At 36.9% G+C, this 22,941-nt stretch overlaps 1 protein-coding gene across 1 annotated transcript in view; it reads right to left on the bottom strand.

The window, feature by feature from the left end:
* Positions 1-22,941, bottom strand: part of LOC149789275 (ADP-ribosylation factor-like protein 8A) — a 39,803-nt gene that overhangs the window by 11,363 nt on the left and 5,499 nt on the right. The window contains exons 2-5 of the mRNA XM_089975461.1: positions 19,456-19,536; positions 13,902-13,975; positions 10,963-11,124; positions 2,019-2,089 (exon numbers count right to left, since the gene is read on the bottom strand). Coding sequence (XP_089831587.1) covers positions 2,019-2,089; positions 10,963-11,124; positions 13,902-13,975; positions 19,456-19,536 — 388 coding nt within the window. The remainder of the gene's footprint in view (positions 1-2,018; positions 2,090-10,962; positions 11,125-13,901; positions 13,976-19,455; positions 19,537-22,941) is intronic.

The raw sequence follows: 22,941 nt of genomic DNA on the forward strand, positions 1-22,941 counted from the left end.
GATACTCTAACCACTTAAGACTACAAGATTGGTCCCATGATGAAACAGCCTTAATATGGGACTAGAGATAACACTATTTTCAGCACAGCAACAATGGTGGCCATATTAACAATTTGTCATTTTTCCATTAGGATGAAGTAGACACCATAAAAAGTCTTCTGATGAAAATACCATGTCAGAATGAATTCCCCTTTAAAAGGACTAGATAAAACAAGATTTTCAATATTGCCACATACTGGTCATTAAATAAGAACCATTTTAATTACAGATCATCAAAATGTTTTAAGAAGTCTTTAAGTGAAAAACCCAAGATGATAAAATCATTCATTCATTCAGAAATTATAATAACAAGATTTTCAAGCTGGCCACTGTGGCAGCCATATTAGACCCCTGATCAGCACCATTCTTATTTAGGTGTGTGTATGTGATTTGAATTTTAACATAACTTTAAAAAAATTCAGTCATATAGCTACAATGTCTGCAGTGTGGCAGTTTATAGTGATGTCTACCACTGGGGCATCATGCCACAGACATGTAGCATGATGACCTACCCAGTCACATTATCCTGACACCGGGCCAACCAGTCCAAACACTAGCCTCTTCATGCAGCGAGGCAGCTGTATGCACCATTTTTGTAAGTCTTTGGTATGACTTGGCCAGGGACTGAACCCACGACCTCCTGCATCCGAGGCAGATTCACTAACCACTAGACCACCAAAGCGGTTTTGTCATTTAGGACCAAATAGACATCATAAGAAGTATTCTGCTGAAAATCTGATGTCAATGTAGTTTTCCCCTGCTTGGGAGGAGTAGTGATAAAAAAGATTTTCTACACAGCTGCTATGTCGGCCATATTGGATGTCTAATCACCACCAATATCAATTAGGACTAAAGAGATATTATAAGAAGACTTTCACTGAAAACCTCAAATTAATATGACCATCAATTCAGTGGGAGTATCAACAGATACAAATATTTTCCAGACAGCCACTGTGCAATACCCATATTAGATGTCATATTGGCACCATATTCATTTTAGACCAATTGGACATAATAAGAGGTCCTTTTGTGGAAACCTCACATTAATAAATATTTCTGTTCAGGATGAGTTACAACAGATTTTCAAGATGGCTGCCATGGTGACCATACTGGACTTCAGATCAGCACCATTTTTTATTGAAGCCCAGCAAGACACCATAAGAAGTCTTTCAGTGACAATCCAATGATGATATGTTCATTTAGGACCAACTAGACTTCATAAGAAGTCTTTAAGTGAATACCCTATGTTTACATGATAATCTACTGTGGAGTATTAGCAATAAGATTTTCAAGATGACTGCTGTGGTGGCCATACTGGATATCAGTTCAGTTTTTCAATTAGAACCAGCTAGACATCATAGTAAGTCTTTTTGGGGCAAAAACCATGTTGATATCACCATCCATTGAGGAGGAGTAGCATTTGGATTTGGACTTTTTAAAACATAGCTTTAACAATTTTTCAGTCATATCGCTATGATGTGTGCAGTGTGGCACTTTATAGTGATGTCTAGCACTGGGGAATCATGTTGCAGACATGTAGTTTCATGTCCCACCCAGTCACATTATCCTGACACCAGGCCAACCAGTCCTAACTCCTCTCACATCCAAGTAGAAGCAATAACAAGATTTTCAAAATGGCGAGTAGAGGCCATGCTGGACGTCTGAGCAGCATCATTTTCATCTAGGACCAACTCATCCATGGGATAAATGTGTGTGCCAAATTTCCAGGCAATCCACTAAGTATTTTAGGAGGAGTGGCAATAACAAAGTTATGACAGATAATAAACAATAGACCATCCCATAAGCTTGTCTAGTATAGGACCAACAGAACTAAAAGTATTTTCTGAGGTAATGAAATGTATATAATTGGCAAACCATTAATGCTAGATAGCAAAGGATATATAGATCAGAATCTGTAAAAAATTTGATAAGGTCTCAATTTCCATATATGTATTATGTTGTTTACATATGTTACTTACCTATATTTTCTTTTTCTTTACATGATATCGAGTAACAGCAGATTTCTCTGTCTTGTATTGCTGATAGGTTCCTGAAAGAAATGAGACAGATCTTTATTTAAAAAATGACTTATGAGAACAACTTCACGTTTAAGCAAGTTAAATACTGGAGCTGTGAATAAATAACAAACACCTACAAGCTGCAGACCATTATTGCCTGTAACTTTTTTACACACTTTGCACATATTCTTTTTAGTGTATAAATTGAGTTAAAAATGGCAAATATAATTTTCATTTCATTCTTCAGTATCAACTTATTTAGAGTTTCTTAAAGAAAAAAGTTATTTGAATCGGAAGAAGAAAAAAAGTTTTTTTAAACTGTCAATGTCCAAACACTTTGGTAACAACTTTCAGAATTTTGACATGGATTAAACAGCAAGAAAGATAGCCATATTAAACCAAGCTTTAATTCCACCAACATACAGACTTAGCTGAATTCTTTAACTAATTCCTTTGACTGGGTAAAATTTGAAGCTTGGCTTTAGTTGAACCAAACAAAAATGACTTCAGTTTAGATCTAAAAAACATAATGAAATGGGGACCTGCTTAGATTCATCACAATGTTTTGATGTGACCAAAATGAAGTCAGTAAAATGGAAGTTTTCATTTGTCAAAGTTTCATTCTACACCTGTATTATAAATCGGACTAAAACTACAACCAGTCATATACTGAAATTAAGTTTGTGTGGACTTGTACTGACTCTTTAATAAGACTAACAGCAAACAAGCTTATTTTTGAATACTTCATATTCCTAACATATAAAATACAAAAAAGGCTATGACATCTTTGCTTATTTTCAATTTTATTAAAATAAATAATTATTATTCACAGAAACCAATAATTACATATGCAACTGGTATTTAATTGGATGCAGGTCTCAGCATTATCCACACTGGAGATATTAAATAAACTCCGTGAGATAAAGACACTCATCACAAGACTTCTTTTAATAAAGGGTAACGTGGTCATGTTATGCATCTACGTTTGAGATCTTTTATCCACAGCTTAGTAACTTTGTTTCAACTGGATGATATTTGTTATATCAGTGTCAGCAAGCTAATGAATAGTTAAACATGGTTATCACAATTTTCTTCACGTTGGATCATGCATGTAACTTGACAAAGATAATTCTTATTACAAGCAAGCCCCAAACATTGTGAAAGCTGAATGGTTCATCAATAGCCATGTGCAATCCATAAATCAACAAAATAAATAAAAGGTTGAGAGAATTTCATTTAAAACATAACAAATTTCTTAGTTAACTATGTTTCTCTAGTTATATGAACATCATCACATTACATTAGGATACCTTTCTTTGCTACCTCCAAATGCAGCTCTCCCGGAAAGATGAAAAATGTCTGTTTATAGCCCAATATAAACAAAGGGAAGCAACTCTTACAGGTTAACTCCCCTTCTACTTGCATGGTGGCTACCATTTTACCCAGATGTATCAGTTTTTACTCGAACAAAACCTTAAAGGATGCATGCACTGTAGGTAAAGGTGTGAGGAATTATTTTTAATGTACTCAAGGAAGTATTACTGGAGAAACATAATTTACTAAGAAAAATTTGCTTTCTGTCAAATATATTACTTAATCACATTGAATATTAAGAGAAACAAAATGCTGAGCATCCTACCTCTACCTGTGTTATCAAGTAGAAGCATGATTGCTCTACTAAAATGATGAGACAATTCTTTTGTACACATGTATGGGAGATCCCTGTGGGATTCTGCACTTGATTACCGTCTCACCATTAAAAGTTTCCCTGATAAATCCTGCGCAAGTGGCAAATTCATGCCTGGGTCTAAGGTTATACTTTCATGAATGGAGAGTGGTCTCTGCCTGTGTAGCTACCACAAACCCAATAAAATTCAGTTCTGTGCTTAGTGAGGCAATGTCATGCAAATGTAAATGACAGAAGGCAGACTGGGCATGCCACTCAGCTGAGACATTATATTCAAGACCAGGTTCATGGAAGTCCCTCATATTTTGTGAGCTAAAATCTTCATTAGTGCCTGTGATACTTCAGAGTATGCTGATTTAATAAACTCGTATTACCCGAGTGGCCAGCACTTGTTGGGTTATGTCTTGCATTCATGTCTTCAGTGGTAGGAACAGACTTTTACAGTTTATGCAGATTTTATCCATGAATCTCAGATAACATCTGAGGATACAGACGGGGTCCTGCAGCTTTACCTCTCTTGACAGACTGAGAGTGAGTGAAGAGTTATTTGTTCAATGACTAACAGCAGCAGCCTGTGCTTAGGAAGGAAACCAGGTTATGTCTGCAGAATGACTTAACCATCAGAATATACATGTAGTTCAGATTAACGGATATTGTATGTGGTTTGCACACTCTGAATGCTGAAGTTAACATTATCAAAAATTGCAAGTTATATATGATAGCTACTTCAGTGAGAATGGTCTGGGTATGTCATAACTGGACTGCAAGATTACACTGATCTAGCCAACAATGTATCTTCCATGAAGTAGGAACGTGTCTGAGACCACGAAACAGTATCCCTTGATTGTAATATGGGCCAACTTCTTGTTTTTTAAGAGAAAGAAGTTTGTCATTGGGAAATGGGTGCTGAGAGTGGTGTGACATCAGTCACTGACAATACGATTTCTCAAGTATGTCTTCAAAGTGGAGGATCTTAGCTGTTGCAATCCCCTCTATGACTGAAGCTCCGAACTCCTTTTCAATCAGGACATCCCTGAAAGAAGACACATGTGATGGAGTAATTACTCCTGATATGGATAGAATAATTGCAATCTTGACTACCTGAGTGGAGTGGAGGTTGCCATGACTTGCCTAGTTACTTACATCACTAAATCGGGCAGAATATTTTTCCAGGATGTTTCATCGTTGTGGGGTAATCAGCGCTACCGCAGCTTGTGCCCCTCATTTCTGAATTATAGTCATCATCAATATTGATGTAGAAAGGTATATGCCTGCATTACCTCCCAGCTGATTGATAGAGTATATGTGGCCCATGCTTCTGGGGTTGTGGGAAAATGTAAAAAAAGAAATGTCAAACATCGGATGGCCCTAAATGCCATATGATGATGGAAGATTCCTAAAAGACAAATCTTTATGAAGCAGTTGTCCTCCTCTGATAAGGAGTTGGCCAGGACAATAAGCTGGCCTGAAATGTGTAGGATTTTAATATTACCTGATATTGGGAATACCCAAGAAGGTATTCCCCTACTATGAGGCAAAGGTCTTGTGACTGTTCCCTCCTTTTAGAGGTACATCACCACAATCAAATTGTCTGATATTATTAGGACTGTTTCCATGAATATGTTCTAACCAAATGTGAAAGGCACTGAGAATGGCTTTCATTTCCAAGAGGTTGATGTGAAGCATTCTCTTAAAGTGTCAATGTGCCAATGACCATCACAAGCCTAGTAGTAAGTACACTCCATAACCCAGGAAACTGGCATGGAACCAGTTCCACCCAGTGGGCAAAATGTTGAGAAGGGATAAGGTCAGACATCTCTAAATTGATAATCCACTCTGTACTGCAAATGAAAGAAGTATGGTTGTTCATGCCATAAAACCAAAACCATACATACTGAATGACTTTTTTAGTATGTCATCCAGGAATTCCACATCCTGAACTAGGTCCAACATCTTACCCAAGGTCCAACTTCATTGTCTTGGTTGGTGCCTTCTCCAATGCAAGAATGATACTTTTTATGCATTTGGAAGGAATACACCAAGTTAATTTGAATAAGGTTTCCATACCTGAATGGACAAAATGTTGAGAAGGGATAAGGTTCTACTTTTCTATATTGTGTTTCCACCACACAATGAGGGAAGGTTGTTCATGTTGTGAATCAATAATTATTGAACTTTTTTTTGGTTGTGTCGTGCCTGAATGTAATTGTCTCCACAGCTGACATCCTGAACTCTTAGTGAACGCTGAAAGGCCTAGATTGGAGCCACATGAATCTGAATAAGGAACTAGGTGTTAGACATGCCAAAACTATCTGCACTACCCTCTTCAAGCAGAAAACAATATTTTCTGGTGAGAAACTATTCCTCCCTCTCCCCTGACTGCCTGCCTGCAAAACTAGGGGCATATGACTACCTACAATTGCCAGGAGAAAAAAAACCTGCCTTTGTTGAGAACTGCCTCTGTGAATTTTCTGGTGAAAATCATCTCTATTCTTGTATGTCCCCTAACAGGGTCATGCAGAGATAGGAGATTGTGCTGAGAGCTAAAGGGCAACTCTTGAAGTGGCATTTAAGACTTATTTTGCACTTTATCAACATCTAGACAAGGTATGTGTAGATAAAATAAACATGTTAATTTTTACCAGTGGGCTGAGAAAGTTGCATGCAACTGACTCACCAGCAAGAATGATGGGGCATTAATGGGATCAGAAATGCTCGAAAAGATGCCCAGTAATTTTTTGCAGTATTTAACAACTGTGGCAAGATTCTGAATGGCAAACTGCCTACATCATCATCTACATCCATCAGGACAATGACACTGTAGGTAGATATGATTGAAAGTGGAGGAGGGCATTCTGACGGAGACAAAATCATACATATTTCCTCTATCTCTGCCATGAACTAAATTCTGCCTGTTCCATTGGTGATCAGTATGTTCTGGCATTTATGTTTCATCACCCTTCATCAATGTGGGGATTGTCCTTCTCCTGTACACCCAGAGTCAAAGGTTACAGCCACATGGAAATGATAATGAAGTATCATCTGCATGTATCATCATTTTGCCCATCGGATATACAGTCAATAGTGATTGCATTATAGAATGCTGATCTGGAATGGCCAGTCTGGCTCAGTCAGAATTCTTCATAAGTAATGCTAGTTTGCAATGAATTTCATAGGAAGGGTGGCCTGGTCGATTGGTCTGTCTGGGTGGCCAGTCAAGTGGCTGGCTCGCCATTTGGACTGAACTGACTCCTGACCCTGCTGTAAACATACACATCTTGTTTTTATGGCTGGAACAGATGGAAGGGTGCACCTTAGATGGTATATGCTCTGCAGTTTGGCTAGCTGGTGTGGTATGGTTAGTACAGCAGGCCAGCCAGTTATGCAGTCTCTGTGGCTGGCAGACCAATTCGCCAGTAGGAGATAACAGACTCTGACCAATGTAATCATAAATAGCTCGTTTAAATGGCTGGACTATTTTGTCAGCAGTCAGAATGACATACCAAAGATAATATATGGTTTGTGGTCTTGTCAGCTGGTGTGGAATAGTCAATACAACCAAACAGCTGACTTGCAAGTGGAGGACAACAGACAAGTTTGACTGTCAACCCTCATTGTCTCGTAGGTGGGATGACTGCAAGCACTCACACCTCATGAGTGTGGTCATACATGTATTTATTTGTGAGCCCTCAGGGTTCACTGGCTGGGTCCCAGACTTATTGCCAGTGGTATTCCAACACATACATGCCATTTCTTCTTGTTGACATATCAACAACAAAGTCTTTTGAGGCATACTAATTATATATGATTCCAATTCTTGATTGGAATTGCCTGTGCTTTCCACTGTATTCACTGACACAGTATGTCCTGGCACTGTTTTGCATCTGTATGAGGAGGTGGAGAGGGCATCTCAACATCATCCATGAGACTATCAAAAACTTTATTCACAGATACAATATCTTCTGGGACTGTTCTGCATCTTTATGGTGAGAGAGGACAAAGAAGGCATCTCGATATCAACCATGTGACTAATTAACGATTAAGTGCTTAGGTTACTGTTGATTTGGGAAAGGAGAAACTTGGTTTCCTGTCTCCTTTATTATTCTGCCTTTGAGACTGGAACCTGTTGCCAGCTATAATTAAGTTGTGGTTGAGAAAGTTGATAAGTGTGATTAAGACTTTTATAGTATCTCTCCATTGTGGTTGAGACTGATGCTGACAAAAGCTTGTATTTTTCGCAGCCTCTTTATGACTGCCACACAACAGTGATAAATCAGAAGACAATGAACATAGTGCCAATGAGCAGTGCTGCCCTATCAACCACCTTGTCCACTGCATCATCAAAGTGAGCCAACAGATCAAGGTTCTTCCATGCACTCACTGTGGGAGTAGTTCTTATCAAGCATCACTTTCTATCCAAGCATAACATCCCTGGGTATAACAAGGTATTTATTTACCAGATATGCTATGAACATTGGGCAACTAACATGGAACATATCACTGGAATGGCTGGCTGAATAGTTAGATGGATGGTGAAACTGATGGTGGCTGGCAGCCACAACGACTGATAAAACATATTGGTGCTGTCAGTATGAAACCTCAGGTGACAGGACTTAGCACTTAGCCCATGCTTGGGCTTGAAGGGAGGGGAGTTTATTCTCATTGGGTTGCCAACATTTGGGAGGATTATCCCCCGCCAATTTAAAGCCTGTTCTAGAAAGACATGATGAATGAAGCATTGAAATTCATCCAAAGCTAACCAATGCATAGTCTATCCATGGACTTTGACTTGGCCTGTCTCTCTATGGCTTTGACTTACTCTCAATGCCATGAAGCATGTTCCTCTGGCCTGCAAACACTGAAAGGAAATGCCACCAGGTATTTTGTTGTTGTTGTTGTGGGGTTTAATGCCATTTTTCAGCACACGATAGGCTATGCATGGCGGTCAGTATTAATGGTGGAGGAAGAACCCAGGAAAACCCCTGGAAGAACCACCGACCCACGAGAAGCTACTGGCAAGCTTTCTCACCCACCCACATTGGCCGAATCCTGGACTCGAACCCAAGCAGACAGAGGTGAGATGGCAGTGATCCGAAACGGAGAGCGCTTTAGACCACCCGGCCACTCGGGGGCCCCCCCCAGGTATTTTGTGTAGGCTTAGTATATCATGAACGAATTCTTGCATTAATCACATTTCGCCACCACTGTATATCAGAAATGACAATAAAATGCGTATCTTCACCCCCAGAAAGCAAAACGGAAAAAACAAGACACGACATACAGAATATTCTGAATCTGAGAGCTTTGTGGGGTTTTATTTCCTATGTTAATGTGACTGTGGAAAGCATAAGACGAAATAGTTTTTATTCTTTCAGACAGTGACCTTGACTTCTGATATTCCGACTTGGAAATTGACATGATTCTTCTTTACTCCAAGCGCAAGCCAACTACAAAGTTTGATGACTTTAGATGGTGGAGAATTCAAATTATTATGTGAAAAACAAAATTGGTGAATGCACTTAAAGATGGGCAACATCTGAGTAATAATGTTCCATGCCTTATGACAAGGGTATTAAAATATATGTTGACATAAACGGAAAGCATAAAGAAACCAATAATGTGTCATGTCTGAACAAAGTTAGCTCCCATAGCCACATTCCCAGCTGACGGGTGCCATGAAACCCACTCCAAACTGGTGCCCACATACCTAAAAAGAACAAATGGTTCCAATGCGATGTTGCACTTGTATGTCTTGCATGTGTAGACTTTGATGCTGAGGGTAATGCCACAGATCTCTTCTACTTGACATAAGTTCTAAATGGTGATAATTTGGACATCAATATCTAACAGATGTTTACAGAAGATAAACTGTATTGTTGCAAGAATGGGAAAAAATGTGTATTAAAAAAAACTACCCCATTTCTCGGCCAATTCAACAGAGCACTAAAATAAATTCAAACTATAAAACTATATGCAAAAATGGGTTCACAGCAGAGAAATGTGATCTCACAGTGGCTTCCTTTTCTCAGCATGATACTGTATACACAAAGATGCATCAACACAAAAAATGACATGATCATAGCTGCCAACCCTCCAGGCTCGCAATTAGTGAAAATAGGGATAACAATTTGTGAATTTTGACACGAATTCGTGAAGTGATCTTCAAGTCTGGGAATGTTTGTCGGAACAAATGTTTAGCATGGTCTCCAACTGATAAAGGTAGATTGTGTTCAACAAGAACACTCACAAACAATGCTTCAGCATCAGTATCTTGCAGGTCTTCCATCGAGAGCTGAAATCTGCTGCAAGTTCTTAATTTTCCCAACCACTATGTGCTTTTTGCCACCATGCCCAATGCTAAAATTTGTGGCACACTGAGTGCCAAAATCATGATGTTTGATGGCTGAATGCATGGCCAATTTTTGGTATATTTCAAACTAAACTTCACTTTTTGTCAAAACTGTGCAACACATTTCTTTTTCCTTGTTGGTGAAGACATTTTCAAGATGCAGTACCGAATGGTAATTCAAATCAGTGTCTGCAGCACATGTGTGGTGCAAAATTCCAGTAAGGCCCCAATTTCTCTCAAAAGCATTTGTAAACTACTCTTATACATATAGATTAAAATATGCTAAAATGCTTGCTACCGGGCCAACTGTACCAATCATCTATAGTTCCACTAATATCGCGACCAGCAGTACCGGACCATTTCGGCAACTGCCGTTATCATGACTAGCGCTTAATGAGAAATCAGTTATTTTATTAAAGATTTAAAATAATTGAGATTTGGGGAATTTTGTGATTTTTGTGCATGCTGTGTGAATCCATGAATTGGTGAAAAATTCATGAAATTCATTAAATTCACACCAAAATCGTAAGGGTTGGCAGCTATGCATGATTTTACAATCAAAAATTCTCATGAAACTGTCTTGTATGAACCAAAGTCATTGAAGTGTGAATAAATGTCACAGACATCAAATTTTGGGAGGGTGGAGTTGTACTAAGGAGTGTCCAGAAGTTGCGTGACTGCAGCCAAAAATTTACTTGAGGCTGGCCAATATGCAAAACTTAACCAGATGGACACAAGAATGGCCAGATGGAAAGAGTTAATATTATACACTCCTTCCACAAATTCAGCATGGAATAATAACTTTTTTTTTATTTCTGATGATCCTATACACATGGTACAAAGCCCTACAGGTAAAAAAGATAACTCACATTCTTTCGATTAATTCTTTTTCATCTAATGCTCCTGCTAAATCTCTCTTATTTCCTAGAACAAGAACTGGAATTCCCTGAAGTTGAGGTTTGTCGAGCAAATTGTGTAGTTCGTTTCGAGAAGCCTCAATCTTGTCTTGGTCAGCTGCATCAACCATGTATCTGAAATTATACAACCAGTTAATAAAAAAAACTAATGCTGTTAGTATCAAATAATCTGTTATAACACAACTAAAAATTTGTTAAGTTTTGAAAGATTTACCATTTAAGTACAGGAGTTTCACAGAAGTGTCTTGCATGTGCACTGCATTCATCTACAGTGGTCCCTCACTAAAAGGTACCTCAGTATAACACAACCCCTTTTATAAAGCAAGTATGGTAACATACCCAATTACATTATGTAATAGCAAAGTACTACGAATAACATACCCCAATACAAGACAACCTCACCTGCAACATGGAACTTAATTTGACTTTCTTAAAGAGCATAACAGTGATTAAGTACTGTACTACCACGACATCTGACATGCAAAATCTTTAACTCAAAAGTCACAAAAAGAATGATAATGTTGATGATGGCATTATCACCAAAAAAGTAATAACTATGTCACATCAATCACTAACACATTATGATCTTAACTGTTAAACAGTTTACCTCATTTGAGGAATATTACTCTCCTTAATTTGGTACAGATATTTATTTTCAAAGCACAGACTGCTAAATTTGATTTCTGTTATTGATAGAGGCAGAAAAAGATAAAAAATAAATAGAAAAAGGAAAAAGCTTTGTTTTATTACTCTCCAAAATAAAAAGCATCAGAACATTTCTCCAAAATAATGAAATCCTCAAATATCACGGATAGAGTAAATATAACTGTATCTAGTCTTAACTTACAAACAGTATCAAAATAAATCAGTCTGAAACCGTTTTAGCATAGTCTGTGTTCTCATGAGTTTCTTTCAGGATAGCAAGCCCACTACCCAATAATATGCAGCAGTTATTCTTTTAAAGACAGTGCTATGCTTTGACTTTGTATTGGTTCATTTATTAGATGTGTTTGAGAATTAATGTATACACGTGAATCTTGTACAAAAAAATGGCAAAATTAAAGATCTTTATTGAAAATCTGTGTTAGTCATCTGTTATTATCAGTCAGTTTTTGCATTTCCTCACAAGACATGATGATTCTAAACACAATGGCTTTGTCTTACAAAAATCAAGGCCCCTTGTATGTGAAAACAATGATGTAACCATTAGGACTTGATGACCTTTCCAGGAAAAAGCTACCTTTATGTGAAAGGTAGTTTCTTCTCTGGTCTAATGAGCTCTGAAGAACGACCCCTTCTGGCTTCAAATAGAAAACAGATTAAACTGCAAAATGCGCCTTTGGAACACAAAAGGTAAATTATCCATGACTGACCTGCACACGCCTTACATGAACGTTCAAGAAAAACAGGAAGTATATCCAGCATGGGCCTATGGCATGGGGGTCATGAATTATGAGCTAGGATGAGAGTACTATCATCCTTAATGAGGTAAGCAAGGCAACTGCAATATGTGATGCATTGTTGCTAAAAATAATTTAGTTTCTATCTTTAGTAACCAGAGCAATATTTGATTGCAGAGTAGCATTATCTGTATAAATTTAAAGTCACTTTATTTCAGAATGCTTTCTGTATAATTTGGTTAAATTCTGTTTAGTAATTTTGAAAAGAAGATTCTGAAGGATTTTTTTCATATTTTTAGTAATGGTAGCCATATCAATTGCAGACTGGTCTCGTGTGTAAAAATGCCCATTCTTACCAGAATGCTGTCAAATTTGATCAATTTCTGCCTAGCAGTTTCTGATAAGTTGTTTCAAGTTTTGTCTATTTGCCACAGCAACAGCTATATTTTATAGCTGATTGGTACCATTTGTACAAACTTGGAATGGTGGTAGTATGATTGCAGACTGATCTCTTTTGTAAAAATCTAAATGCCCAATTTTACAAGAATGCTATCTGAAAAATCAGATCAGTTTCTGCCTAGCAATTTCTGATAAGTTGTTTCATGTTGGAAATTTTTTTAGTTAACAGCAGCTATATCTGATTTTGGATTGGCATCATTTGTACACATTTTAAAGCTCTTTAAACCTGAATGATTTCTGTCAAATTCTGTTGAGTGTTGTCTGAAAATAAGTATTTTTAAGTTTTTTTTTACATTTGGTAATGGCACTCATGTTTAAGTGTTCATATACAATACTGAAAGCCATCTATGCCTGGATGCTTGGGCAAATTCTGATCAGCAGTCGCAAAGTTTCCTATTTTTAGTAACAGCAGCCATGTTTGATGGTGGAATTGTGTTATTATAACAAATTTGAAAGACCTTTTTGCCAGGTTGCTATCCATCAATTTGCTTTTTCAGGTTTACCTATTTTTAGCAATGACGGCCACAAATCTTCAAGACCATTAAATCAAGATCCATTCTGTCAAATTTGGCACAGTCATGTTAAGCACTTGCAAGATGCTGTTTCAAGTTTCCCATTAAATTTAGTAACTGCTTTCATATTTAATGATTGACCAACGTCATATGCACAAATTTAAAAATCTTCATGCCATGGTGCATGATTTCAGAATTAGTCAAATTTTGTAAAGTGTTTCTTTTTTATAAAGTAAGTAAATAACAACTGTAAACAGATCATGCACAATGGGTAACTTAATGGCCAACGAGCTAAATGTTGCTGAAGGAATCTCTTAAATTTAGTAACTGCAGTAAATTTAACGAATCCATTTTAGAGGAACAGAAATGGCTCTTTTTGACAGTGTTCATGATCACAGACCTCAGAATATTTTCAAGGTTGTAAATTTCACTGAATAATCTTTGCACAAAACACTAAAATTAGTACAGAGATGAAGAATTCTTCTTGATTCTAAGAAAATACAATATATATCAAACTTACACAATTGCATTTACCCCTCGGCAATACCTCTCCCACATGCTTCTGAACCTAGGTTGGCCGCCAATGTCCCACAACTGAAAACAGTGAAAACTAAATTGAAATCTATGAATAAAATTCAATGTCAGCATGCATAGATCACAATAACAAATAGTGGAAGAATAAACAAACAGTATCAATTAATATGACTTTTAAAAAACACTGACACTTGTGATCTCAAGAAACTAATCAGCATTTCTCTGAAGTATTAAAATGAACATGCAAAAGGTAGTTGGCTGCAATGGTAAATTTTGCTATACTGTATACTTCCATTTGTTCTGTAAAATATAAACACACATATGCATAACTGGTTCAAGTAAATCCTATAATTATTTGAATGGGTTCAAGTTAAAACACAGAAATAATTTGTGGAAAACAAAATTTCTCCTGCAAAATTTTAAACTGACAGCAGTCCAAGCCAGCTACATGTATGTATATAGCTTACAGCATTCCAAGCCAACTACATGTATGTACACAGCTTACAGCATTCCAAGCCAACTACATGTATGTATACAGCTTACAGCTTTCCAAGCCAACTACATGTATGTACATAGCTTACAGCTTTCCAAGCCAACTACATGTATATATATAGCTTACAGCATTCCAAGCCAACTACATGTATGTACACAGCTTACAGCATTCCAAGCCAACTACAAGTATGTATACAGCTTACAGATTTCCAAGCCAACTACATGTATGTACACAGCTTACAGCTTTCCAAGCCAACTACATGTATGTACATAGCTTACAGCATTCCAAGCCAACTACAAGTATGTGCATAGATAAGTGTAAGTTAGTCTGTTATGTAGGGTTTAAGTTATTAATCCAAAGTCATTTTTCTTCTTTCAGTTATTGACATTTGACTCCAGAATCAGATAAGAGATAAAAATAACAATTTAAATGTCAGCATACACATCGTCATAAATACATCTTATCATGTTACCAGCAGATTCAAAGGTTATCCAGAAGCAAATTAATGAACCATCAAAAAGCAGAGATCACAATTAACAAGAGTCAACCAATTTTGATTCAATATAGTTCTTAACGATCTTGAAAGAGCATCTTGGCAGAATCAGACGTGGGAGGTCGCGATTTCACACCCTAGCCGAGTCATACCAAAGAGTTACAAAAATGGTACCAGGCAGCTGCCTCACTTGGCACTTAGCATTAAGAGGTCAGTGTTTGGACTGACTGGCCTGGTGTCAGGATAATGTGAATGGGTGGGACATGATGTCCCAGTGCTAGACATCACTATAAACTGCCTTACTGCTGTCAGTGTAGCAATATGACTCAAACTGTTAAAGTTACATGAACAAATCCAAATGTTATCAAAAAAGTTTTCAGCACAACGCTACACATTCCTCTCTTAATGAAAAAGAATAGCACTGATGAAGAGAATAGATCCTCCAACAATCCACAAACAGGCCTACATGACTGCTTAACTTAAAACAGATCCAACAGACAAGAATGTCATGACCTAACATCCACAGGCAAATGCCTTGCACAACATATGCCCATGTCCATTAAGCTTTGTGTAGCCAAAATCATTTCTGAAATGAAGTAGAGATCTTATGAACAATGCCTAAAATAAAATTCAATCTTTGTCAATGTGACTTGAAGAAGAAAGCTGCCATCCCCTTGTTCTGAGATATGCTGGTCCTAAAAAAATATAAACATGCTTATAAACACCAGATCTTTGGAGAACTATAGTGAGTTAGTTATCCTATGAAGCTATATATATATATATATAGCAAACAAATGATCAAGTAGCCAAGAAAAAGGGAGAAAAAAAGAATAACAGAAAAAAAGAGAACCAGATCTAGAAGTTATTGGTGGAGGTCTACATTTGCTTGGAACGTTTGTTGGAAAACTAATTTTTTTAGAAAATGGACATTATGGGGCCATAACTTTTCTAAATGATGTGGTGTGCTGGAAATCCAACTCATTCAAGGTTGTTAGCATAAAGGTGCCTGATAAATGAAATGCAATAAATATTCCTTAGTAAAGCTATGCCACAAGAAGCATGTTATGAGAACAAACAAGGACCATGACTTTTCTATATGATAAATGTGGACCATTTATAATTAAACTCATTCATCTCATTTATATTAAACTGCATGCCCAATATGACTTGAAATGCATAAAAGCTGCATAAAGCAGAAAACAAATGGATGATAGACAACCTGGGGTTTGGTTAAACTCCTGTAAATGATGCCATGGAACACTGGATATCACTCAAGGCTTCACTTATCTGACACCATATGCCAAGTCTGGTTGAAATCCAACTAATCTGATGAAGTTGTCTTGCAGAAAGCAAGGTCAGATGGACAAGTGCCATAACTCTTCCAATGAAGACTAAACCCAATAACAGAACATAAAAGTCACAGACATATCTGTATCAGAATATAATGACTAGCTTTTGAGCCATTGAAAATCAACTTCCTCGGTGAAGATATTAAGTTAATTTTCAAGGACCATAACTGTATACAAAATGAAGTTGATAAGACAATTAGGGATGCCTCAGTGAGTCTTAATAAGAAAGACACTTAGCTCCCATTTTATCAGCATGACATACAGTACAATGCGTACTGATGTATAATGCACACCCCAATTTTTGGTCCAGAATAAGAGGTAAAAATGTAATTCTGCTACATAATGCACATGTGATATAACAAATTTTAAAATCTTGATAATTTCAAGGTGCCATTTTTAACAGTCCACTAATCATCATTTCTGAAATGAAGTTTGAATTCATTAGAATAAACCAGTACATAACTATTTAGAGTTTTTCCTGCCTGTACACGCACCTGATAATAATACTTTTTTTAATACAGATATTATAAAAGAAAGAATGAGAAAGTGGCAAGCATTAAAGTATATCTTTCTGATTAAATGGTTGTCCCTTAAAATGGCCACTTTTAGGTTCGTAATCGCTCTCAAAAAGCCACTGTGTATCATGATTCCTGGCAATTCAAGATCAAACACATGATGCTTTTAGGAAAGTTTATATCCCGTATTTATATTAATTTGAACTAGATAGAATTTATCAAGACAATACTTTATAATTATGTTAGCATATAAAATTTTTAGCCAGTACTGATTACCTTTAAAATCACAATGCTGAGTCAATTAAGCAGCACTCACTTTATTGTAACAAAAATACATCAAATACTGTGTTTTAAGATTAGAAATAAAACAAAGGACCAAGCTTATTTTCTGATGAAAAGTAAACAACTCACAAATTTACCCAGACAAAGCAATGTAAGTATGCTCAGTACAGCTTAGCTGGTGTTGATTACCATTAAAATACCACAATAAGACAATGAAGCATTAATCACTGTAAAGTCAAAAAGATATATCATATACTATGATTTACGATGAGAAATAAAACTACAAAACCAAGTTTATTTGCCAAAGGAAAAAAATAATATTGTCCAACTCCTTGAAACAGTGGTTACTTTGTTTCAGGACGTGTCAGTGTTACTGTAACAGATTAAACGTGTGTGTGTGGGATCTGGATTTTTAATGCAGCTTTTTAAAAAATTTCACTCCTATCACTGGGACAACATGCCGCAGTCACATAGCACCATGTCCCACCCAGTCATTTTATCCTGACACCAGGCCAACCAGTCCTAACACTAATCTCTAAATGTTAAGTGCCCAGCGAGACAGCTGCAAGTACCATTTTTATAAGTCTTTAGTATGACTCAGCCAGGATTCAAACCCACGACCTCCAGCATCCAAGGCAGAAACTCTAACCATGTAGGTCACCGGGGCAGTAATGGACTAACCATAACCATGAAAAAGACGTCCCTAAATGTGCCTCTGATGAGAACATTAACACTGCTTGAATTTTAAGCATTATATTTCCATTCAACCACGAACAAATGAAAAATGAATGAGATCCATAGTTATCGAATAATGAACATTTACGGTAGGGTAATCATATACTTGTTCTGCTAATAACCTTGAAAAGCCTACACAGAGTCAATGAAGCACTGATCACTGTCTAGTCACAAAAAATACAAAATACTATCATTAAAGGAACATTAACACCGCTTGAATTCTAAATAATATATTTCAATTCAACCAAAATAAACGAAGACAAAGATGTATTAGATCCAATTATTCAGCACTCTACATCTGCAATATAGATACTGAAATAAAATGAGTTTATTAACGTAAGCAACCAAAGAAGACTATCAAGGTTTGTAAGCATTATTTATTCCTGTAATAAGGCTAGTACCAGTAAAACAATTTAGTTGCAATGCAATGTGCACAAGATATAATATTTCACAAAAATGATATCGAGGCAGCTATAGCGCCTTCATTCTTTCATCAGATCAAAATGGAAAAAAAGACCTCTATAAAGTGCTCATCAACAGAACATTAGGTGAAAAAGTGCACATTATACACAGCTAATTACGGTAGCCAATAATATATTAAAAATGTGTTACAAACAACAAACAAACGCTGACAAGACAAAACATATAAAGGACATATCATGGGCTATGAGACAATTTACACAAAAGACTGCATCAGAATATGCTGAAAAGGCTCCTGAGCTATGCTGGTTTAAAATATCTGAAGCAGTCAACTTCTTAATACTGATGGATAAAGGCAAGTAACTTCAGCTAAATTGGACCTGAAAAGCAAAACCATTAAAAGGTACACAGGCAATTGGCCTAAAACATGGCATCCAATTATGTGTAAAAGTTGATGAGCTATGCCATTTACAACAAACATCAATGTGAAGATCTTGAGTTAACTGTCACAGGCCATAATTATTTAAAATAGAGTTTATGAGATGAAATTCATACTATGTACATAAAGGGGTCTGAGACAAAGTGCATGCCAAACTGCATCAGCATATGCTGAAATGTTCCAAAGCTAGACTAGTTACTTGGATCTCCTGTGGAGATGTAATATGGATAGAAGTAAGTCAATAACCAAGTCAAAAGTAAATCTGTAAAGAGGAAACATTTAAAAGTCTGATATACATGTATATGACAATTTACCTATCAACTGCATCTAATCGGGGGCCCCGAGTGGCCAAGTGGTCTAAAGCGCTGTCTGTAACAGATCTCTGCCATCTCACCTCTGTCTGCGTAGGTTCGAGTCTCGGATTCGACCAATGTGGATATGTGAGAAAGCTTGCCAGAAGCTTCTCGATGGTCGGTGGTTCTTTCCGGGGATTTCCTGGGTTCTTCCTCCACTATTAATACTGGCCGCCATGTATAGCCTATCGTGTGCTCAAAAATGGCGTTAAACCCTACAGCAACAACAGAATCTAATCGTATAAGAGTTGCATGGCAATGATGGTTTTTATAAGAAGTCTGAACAGAGAGAAATGAAAAAACGCACTGACGGACAGCTGCACAAAAAAACTAAGGCAATTACCAATGGTTCCTGCATCTCGATACGGGGTGATAAGGTGGAGGCTAAACCTTCAGTAAAGAATAAGAAACAGATCGCAAACAAGACTTACAACAATTTGTGTGATATATATATATAGTACCTTAATAGTGACATTTCCTTTTGTTATTTTTCTCATGTTGAAACCAACTGTTGGAATCATGTCTTCACTGAACTGACCAGACTGCAAAATAAATAGGAAATTCATATCAGTGATGTTACTGCAGTAATGCAGCATATCATTAATGTGAAATAAAAATGTTGTACTTTACAAAATCTATGTACTTTATATAGACATGAATTAGCGTTGTCACTAGACCACTACATATAGTTTGGGCAAGGTGCTATGTGCCTGTCAGGGAATTTTAAGTGTAGTAAATTATCTGTGGCAAACTCTCTAGAAGAACGAATTTTCTATGTATTGCACTGCACTAAAGTGAATAGCTGCCGGTATATAAAAAAGACTTCAGTTATACAAAGCTGATGCCTACATTACACATAGTGAATGTAACCATATGTTATTTATTGTAGCTTCAAAGATTTATAACATGACAGCCAACAAGGTGCACCCCAAAAGAGTAGTGCATCCCCTTAAGAAGGCAGGGTTCAATGGCTTCTTAAATCTGGCTAGGAACAGCACAGACTTCTCTTTCATACATATAATTTTCTACACTGAAACCTGTTGATACAAAAGACTAAAGGTAAATAATAAAAAAATTGTGAACATTATGGCTGAGTGTACTTCACAGAATTGATATATAATGGCAAATTTAAGGAAAGGGTATTTATAGATTTATGTCTGCTGTACGTTACATTTCACTTGACAGCATCTACTCATCCCCAAGAATGTGGCACCATATTCACAAAACTCATGTTTTACTAACTTTCAAATGGGATATTCCAAAATAAAAATTTGGCCGGCAATGGAAATTGAGGCTGTCAGATGGCCCTAATTAATATAGCAGAATCATCCTGTTTTGATGACGATTTATGATGATTAACATGAAAAGTTTGTAATCTGCCAACAAAAAATAAGTCTCAGAATCATGGCACTATTTTCTCTATATGGGTATACTTTAAAATGCAAGTGTTCCAAACATCATGGAAGGATTTAAAAAATGACAGATTAACAATGGGCCAACAGATGCTTATCAAAGCGCTAGTGTCCCAGCACATGTGTGTTATCACATGTAGTCTTTGATCAAAATGATCATTTCACACCAGCAAATACTCAACAAGTGGCATAGTCTCCTTATCTGCTAAGATCTAACCTATGTGGCTTGCTTCATGGAATCCCTTTGCAGTCACATGTACTTTGATAGCCAGCCCACTTAATGATTAATACTTACTTTGTAGAAATGGATTAAATAAAGGAGTAGTTTGGTGACAAAAAAAACGTGTGTATTGACTGCACGTGTGATTTGGATTTTTAACATAGCTTTAACAATTTTCTAGTCATATCGCTACAATGTCTACAGTGTGGCAGTTTATAATAATGTCCAGCATTGGGGCATCAAGCCGCAGACATGTGGCACAGTGTCCCAGCCTGTTACATTATCCTGACACCAGGCAACTGTTAGTACCATTTTTATAAGTCTCTGGTATGACTTGGCGAGGATTCAAACCTGTGACCTCCTGCATCCTAAGCAGATACTCTAACCACTTAGGCTATCAGAACAGTCAGAAATAGTTTGTAAAGATTGCTTATAAAAAGGAATGCTATCCAAATCTAATTACGTGAGTGAACTGGTGTTCAAAAACTAAACACAACATAAAGGGAAAGACTGATGTGTAACCCACTTCCCCCACCCCCTGATAAAAATAATAAAAGTCATATTACAGGAAAATATGAAATATGAAACTTAGTACTATAATAAAAAAAAAAAACAAATAACAATATCATGTCTTTAGACCAAATTTGGCAACGGTAGGGATATTTATTAAATAACTACCCTGAGGAAGAAATAAGTTCTCATCAATAATAATTACCCAAACACACCTGCATGGTTGTTGTTATTGTTGTGGGTTTAACGCCATTTTTCAGCACACGATAAGCTATACATGGCGGCCAGTATTAATGGTGGAGGAAGAACCTGGGAAAACCCCAGAAAGAACCACCGACCCACGAGAAGCTACTGGCAAGCTTTCTCACATACCAACATTGACCGAATCTGAGACTCGAACCCACGCAGACAGAGGTGAGATGGCAGTGATCCGTAATGGACAGCACTTTAGACCACTCGGCCACTCCACCTGCATGGTAAGAACCTAAATGTAATATACCAGAAGTAACCAGTAAAAACTAAGAATAACTCTCTTGAGAGCTCAATTCAAAGAGAAAAAAATATCAGGGGCAATTGCACACGATAATAATGATGCATAAAAAGTGAAAACTCAAATCACAACACAGAACATGAAAAGAAGGCAATTTATGACACATTTTAAACAGCCTGTAATGACTGCAACAAAAAAAAAATAGTTTGAAGGGCAGTGCACACGGGCAAGGTATCTACAGGTAGGACCAGTTCAAACCTGTTCTAAACTCTTCTAGTTCACCATAATGGGAGGAAGAATTCTTGTTAATATCATCAAGGTATTTTCTGCCCAGTAATGAATTAACATTATTATTTTTATTATGATAAACTGAGTGCTACAATGCAATAAAAACAAGGCTGCCCTTCAAAATGTTGTTTTGGGTTTCATGTCATGTCTCAACACATGATAGGTTAGATATGTTAGCCACTACAAATGGTGGGGGATGAACCTGGGAAAAACCCTGGTAAGAACCACCAACCCACAAGAAGCTACTGGCATGCTTACATACCCACATTGGCCATATAAAAGACTCAAACCCATGTGGATATAGGTGATATGGCAGTGATCGGTAAAGGTGAGTGCTTTGACCACCCTGCCACCTAGGGCCCCAACCTCAAAATACAAAAAGTATCTTAACAAACCAAATCGTATTATAATAAGAGGTAAGAGACTTTCAGAAAATTTAACAATTGCAAGTTGAGTGAAGTATGGCATCGACATTTCAACAGCTGTCAACAATTAGTAAGCCTAACTGTTAGATGGGAAAATGTCGAGTTTCAAATCACTTCTGGCTATTATAAACCATTTCTAGACATTTTGGTAAATGCTGCCATCTTGCTGTTGCTTGCATAATGTTAATGTGGAGTATTAAGGGGAAAATGTAAGAATGTTTCATACTTTTGTCCAAATATACCAGTTAACAGTTATCTGCAGCATCATGACTAATGGAAGTGTGATACAGTGGTCTGCAGAGTGATGCTGGACCTGTGTGTCTACATTTACTGTCTGTAAACATTTCAAACTTCTATGTCTTCATGTATGTATGTATGTATGTATGTATGTTGTTGTAGGGTTTAACGCCATTTTTCAGCACATGATAGGCTATACATGGTGGCCAGTATTAATGGTGGAGGAAGAACCCTGGAAAGAACCACCAACCCACAATGTATGTATGTATGTATGCATGTATCACAACTGTTTATGACGATTGTATAACCAACTGTGTCAAGGTTATTTAATTGTTATATGTATTAATTGTATTCAGGGTTGTCAA

The sequence above is a fragment of the Sinohyriopsis cumingii genome, chromosome 11 (genome assembly GCF_028554795.1).
Source record: "Sinohyriopsis cumingii isolate HCF-2022 chromosome 11, ASM2855479v2, whole genome shotgun sequence".
Taxonomy (NCBI): Eukaryota; Metazoa; Mollusca; class Bivalvia; order Unionida; family Unionidae; genus Sinohyriopsis; species Sinohyriopsis cumingii.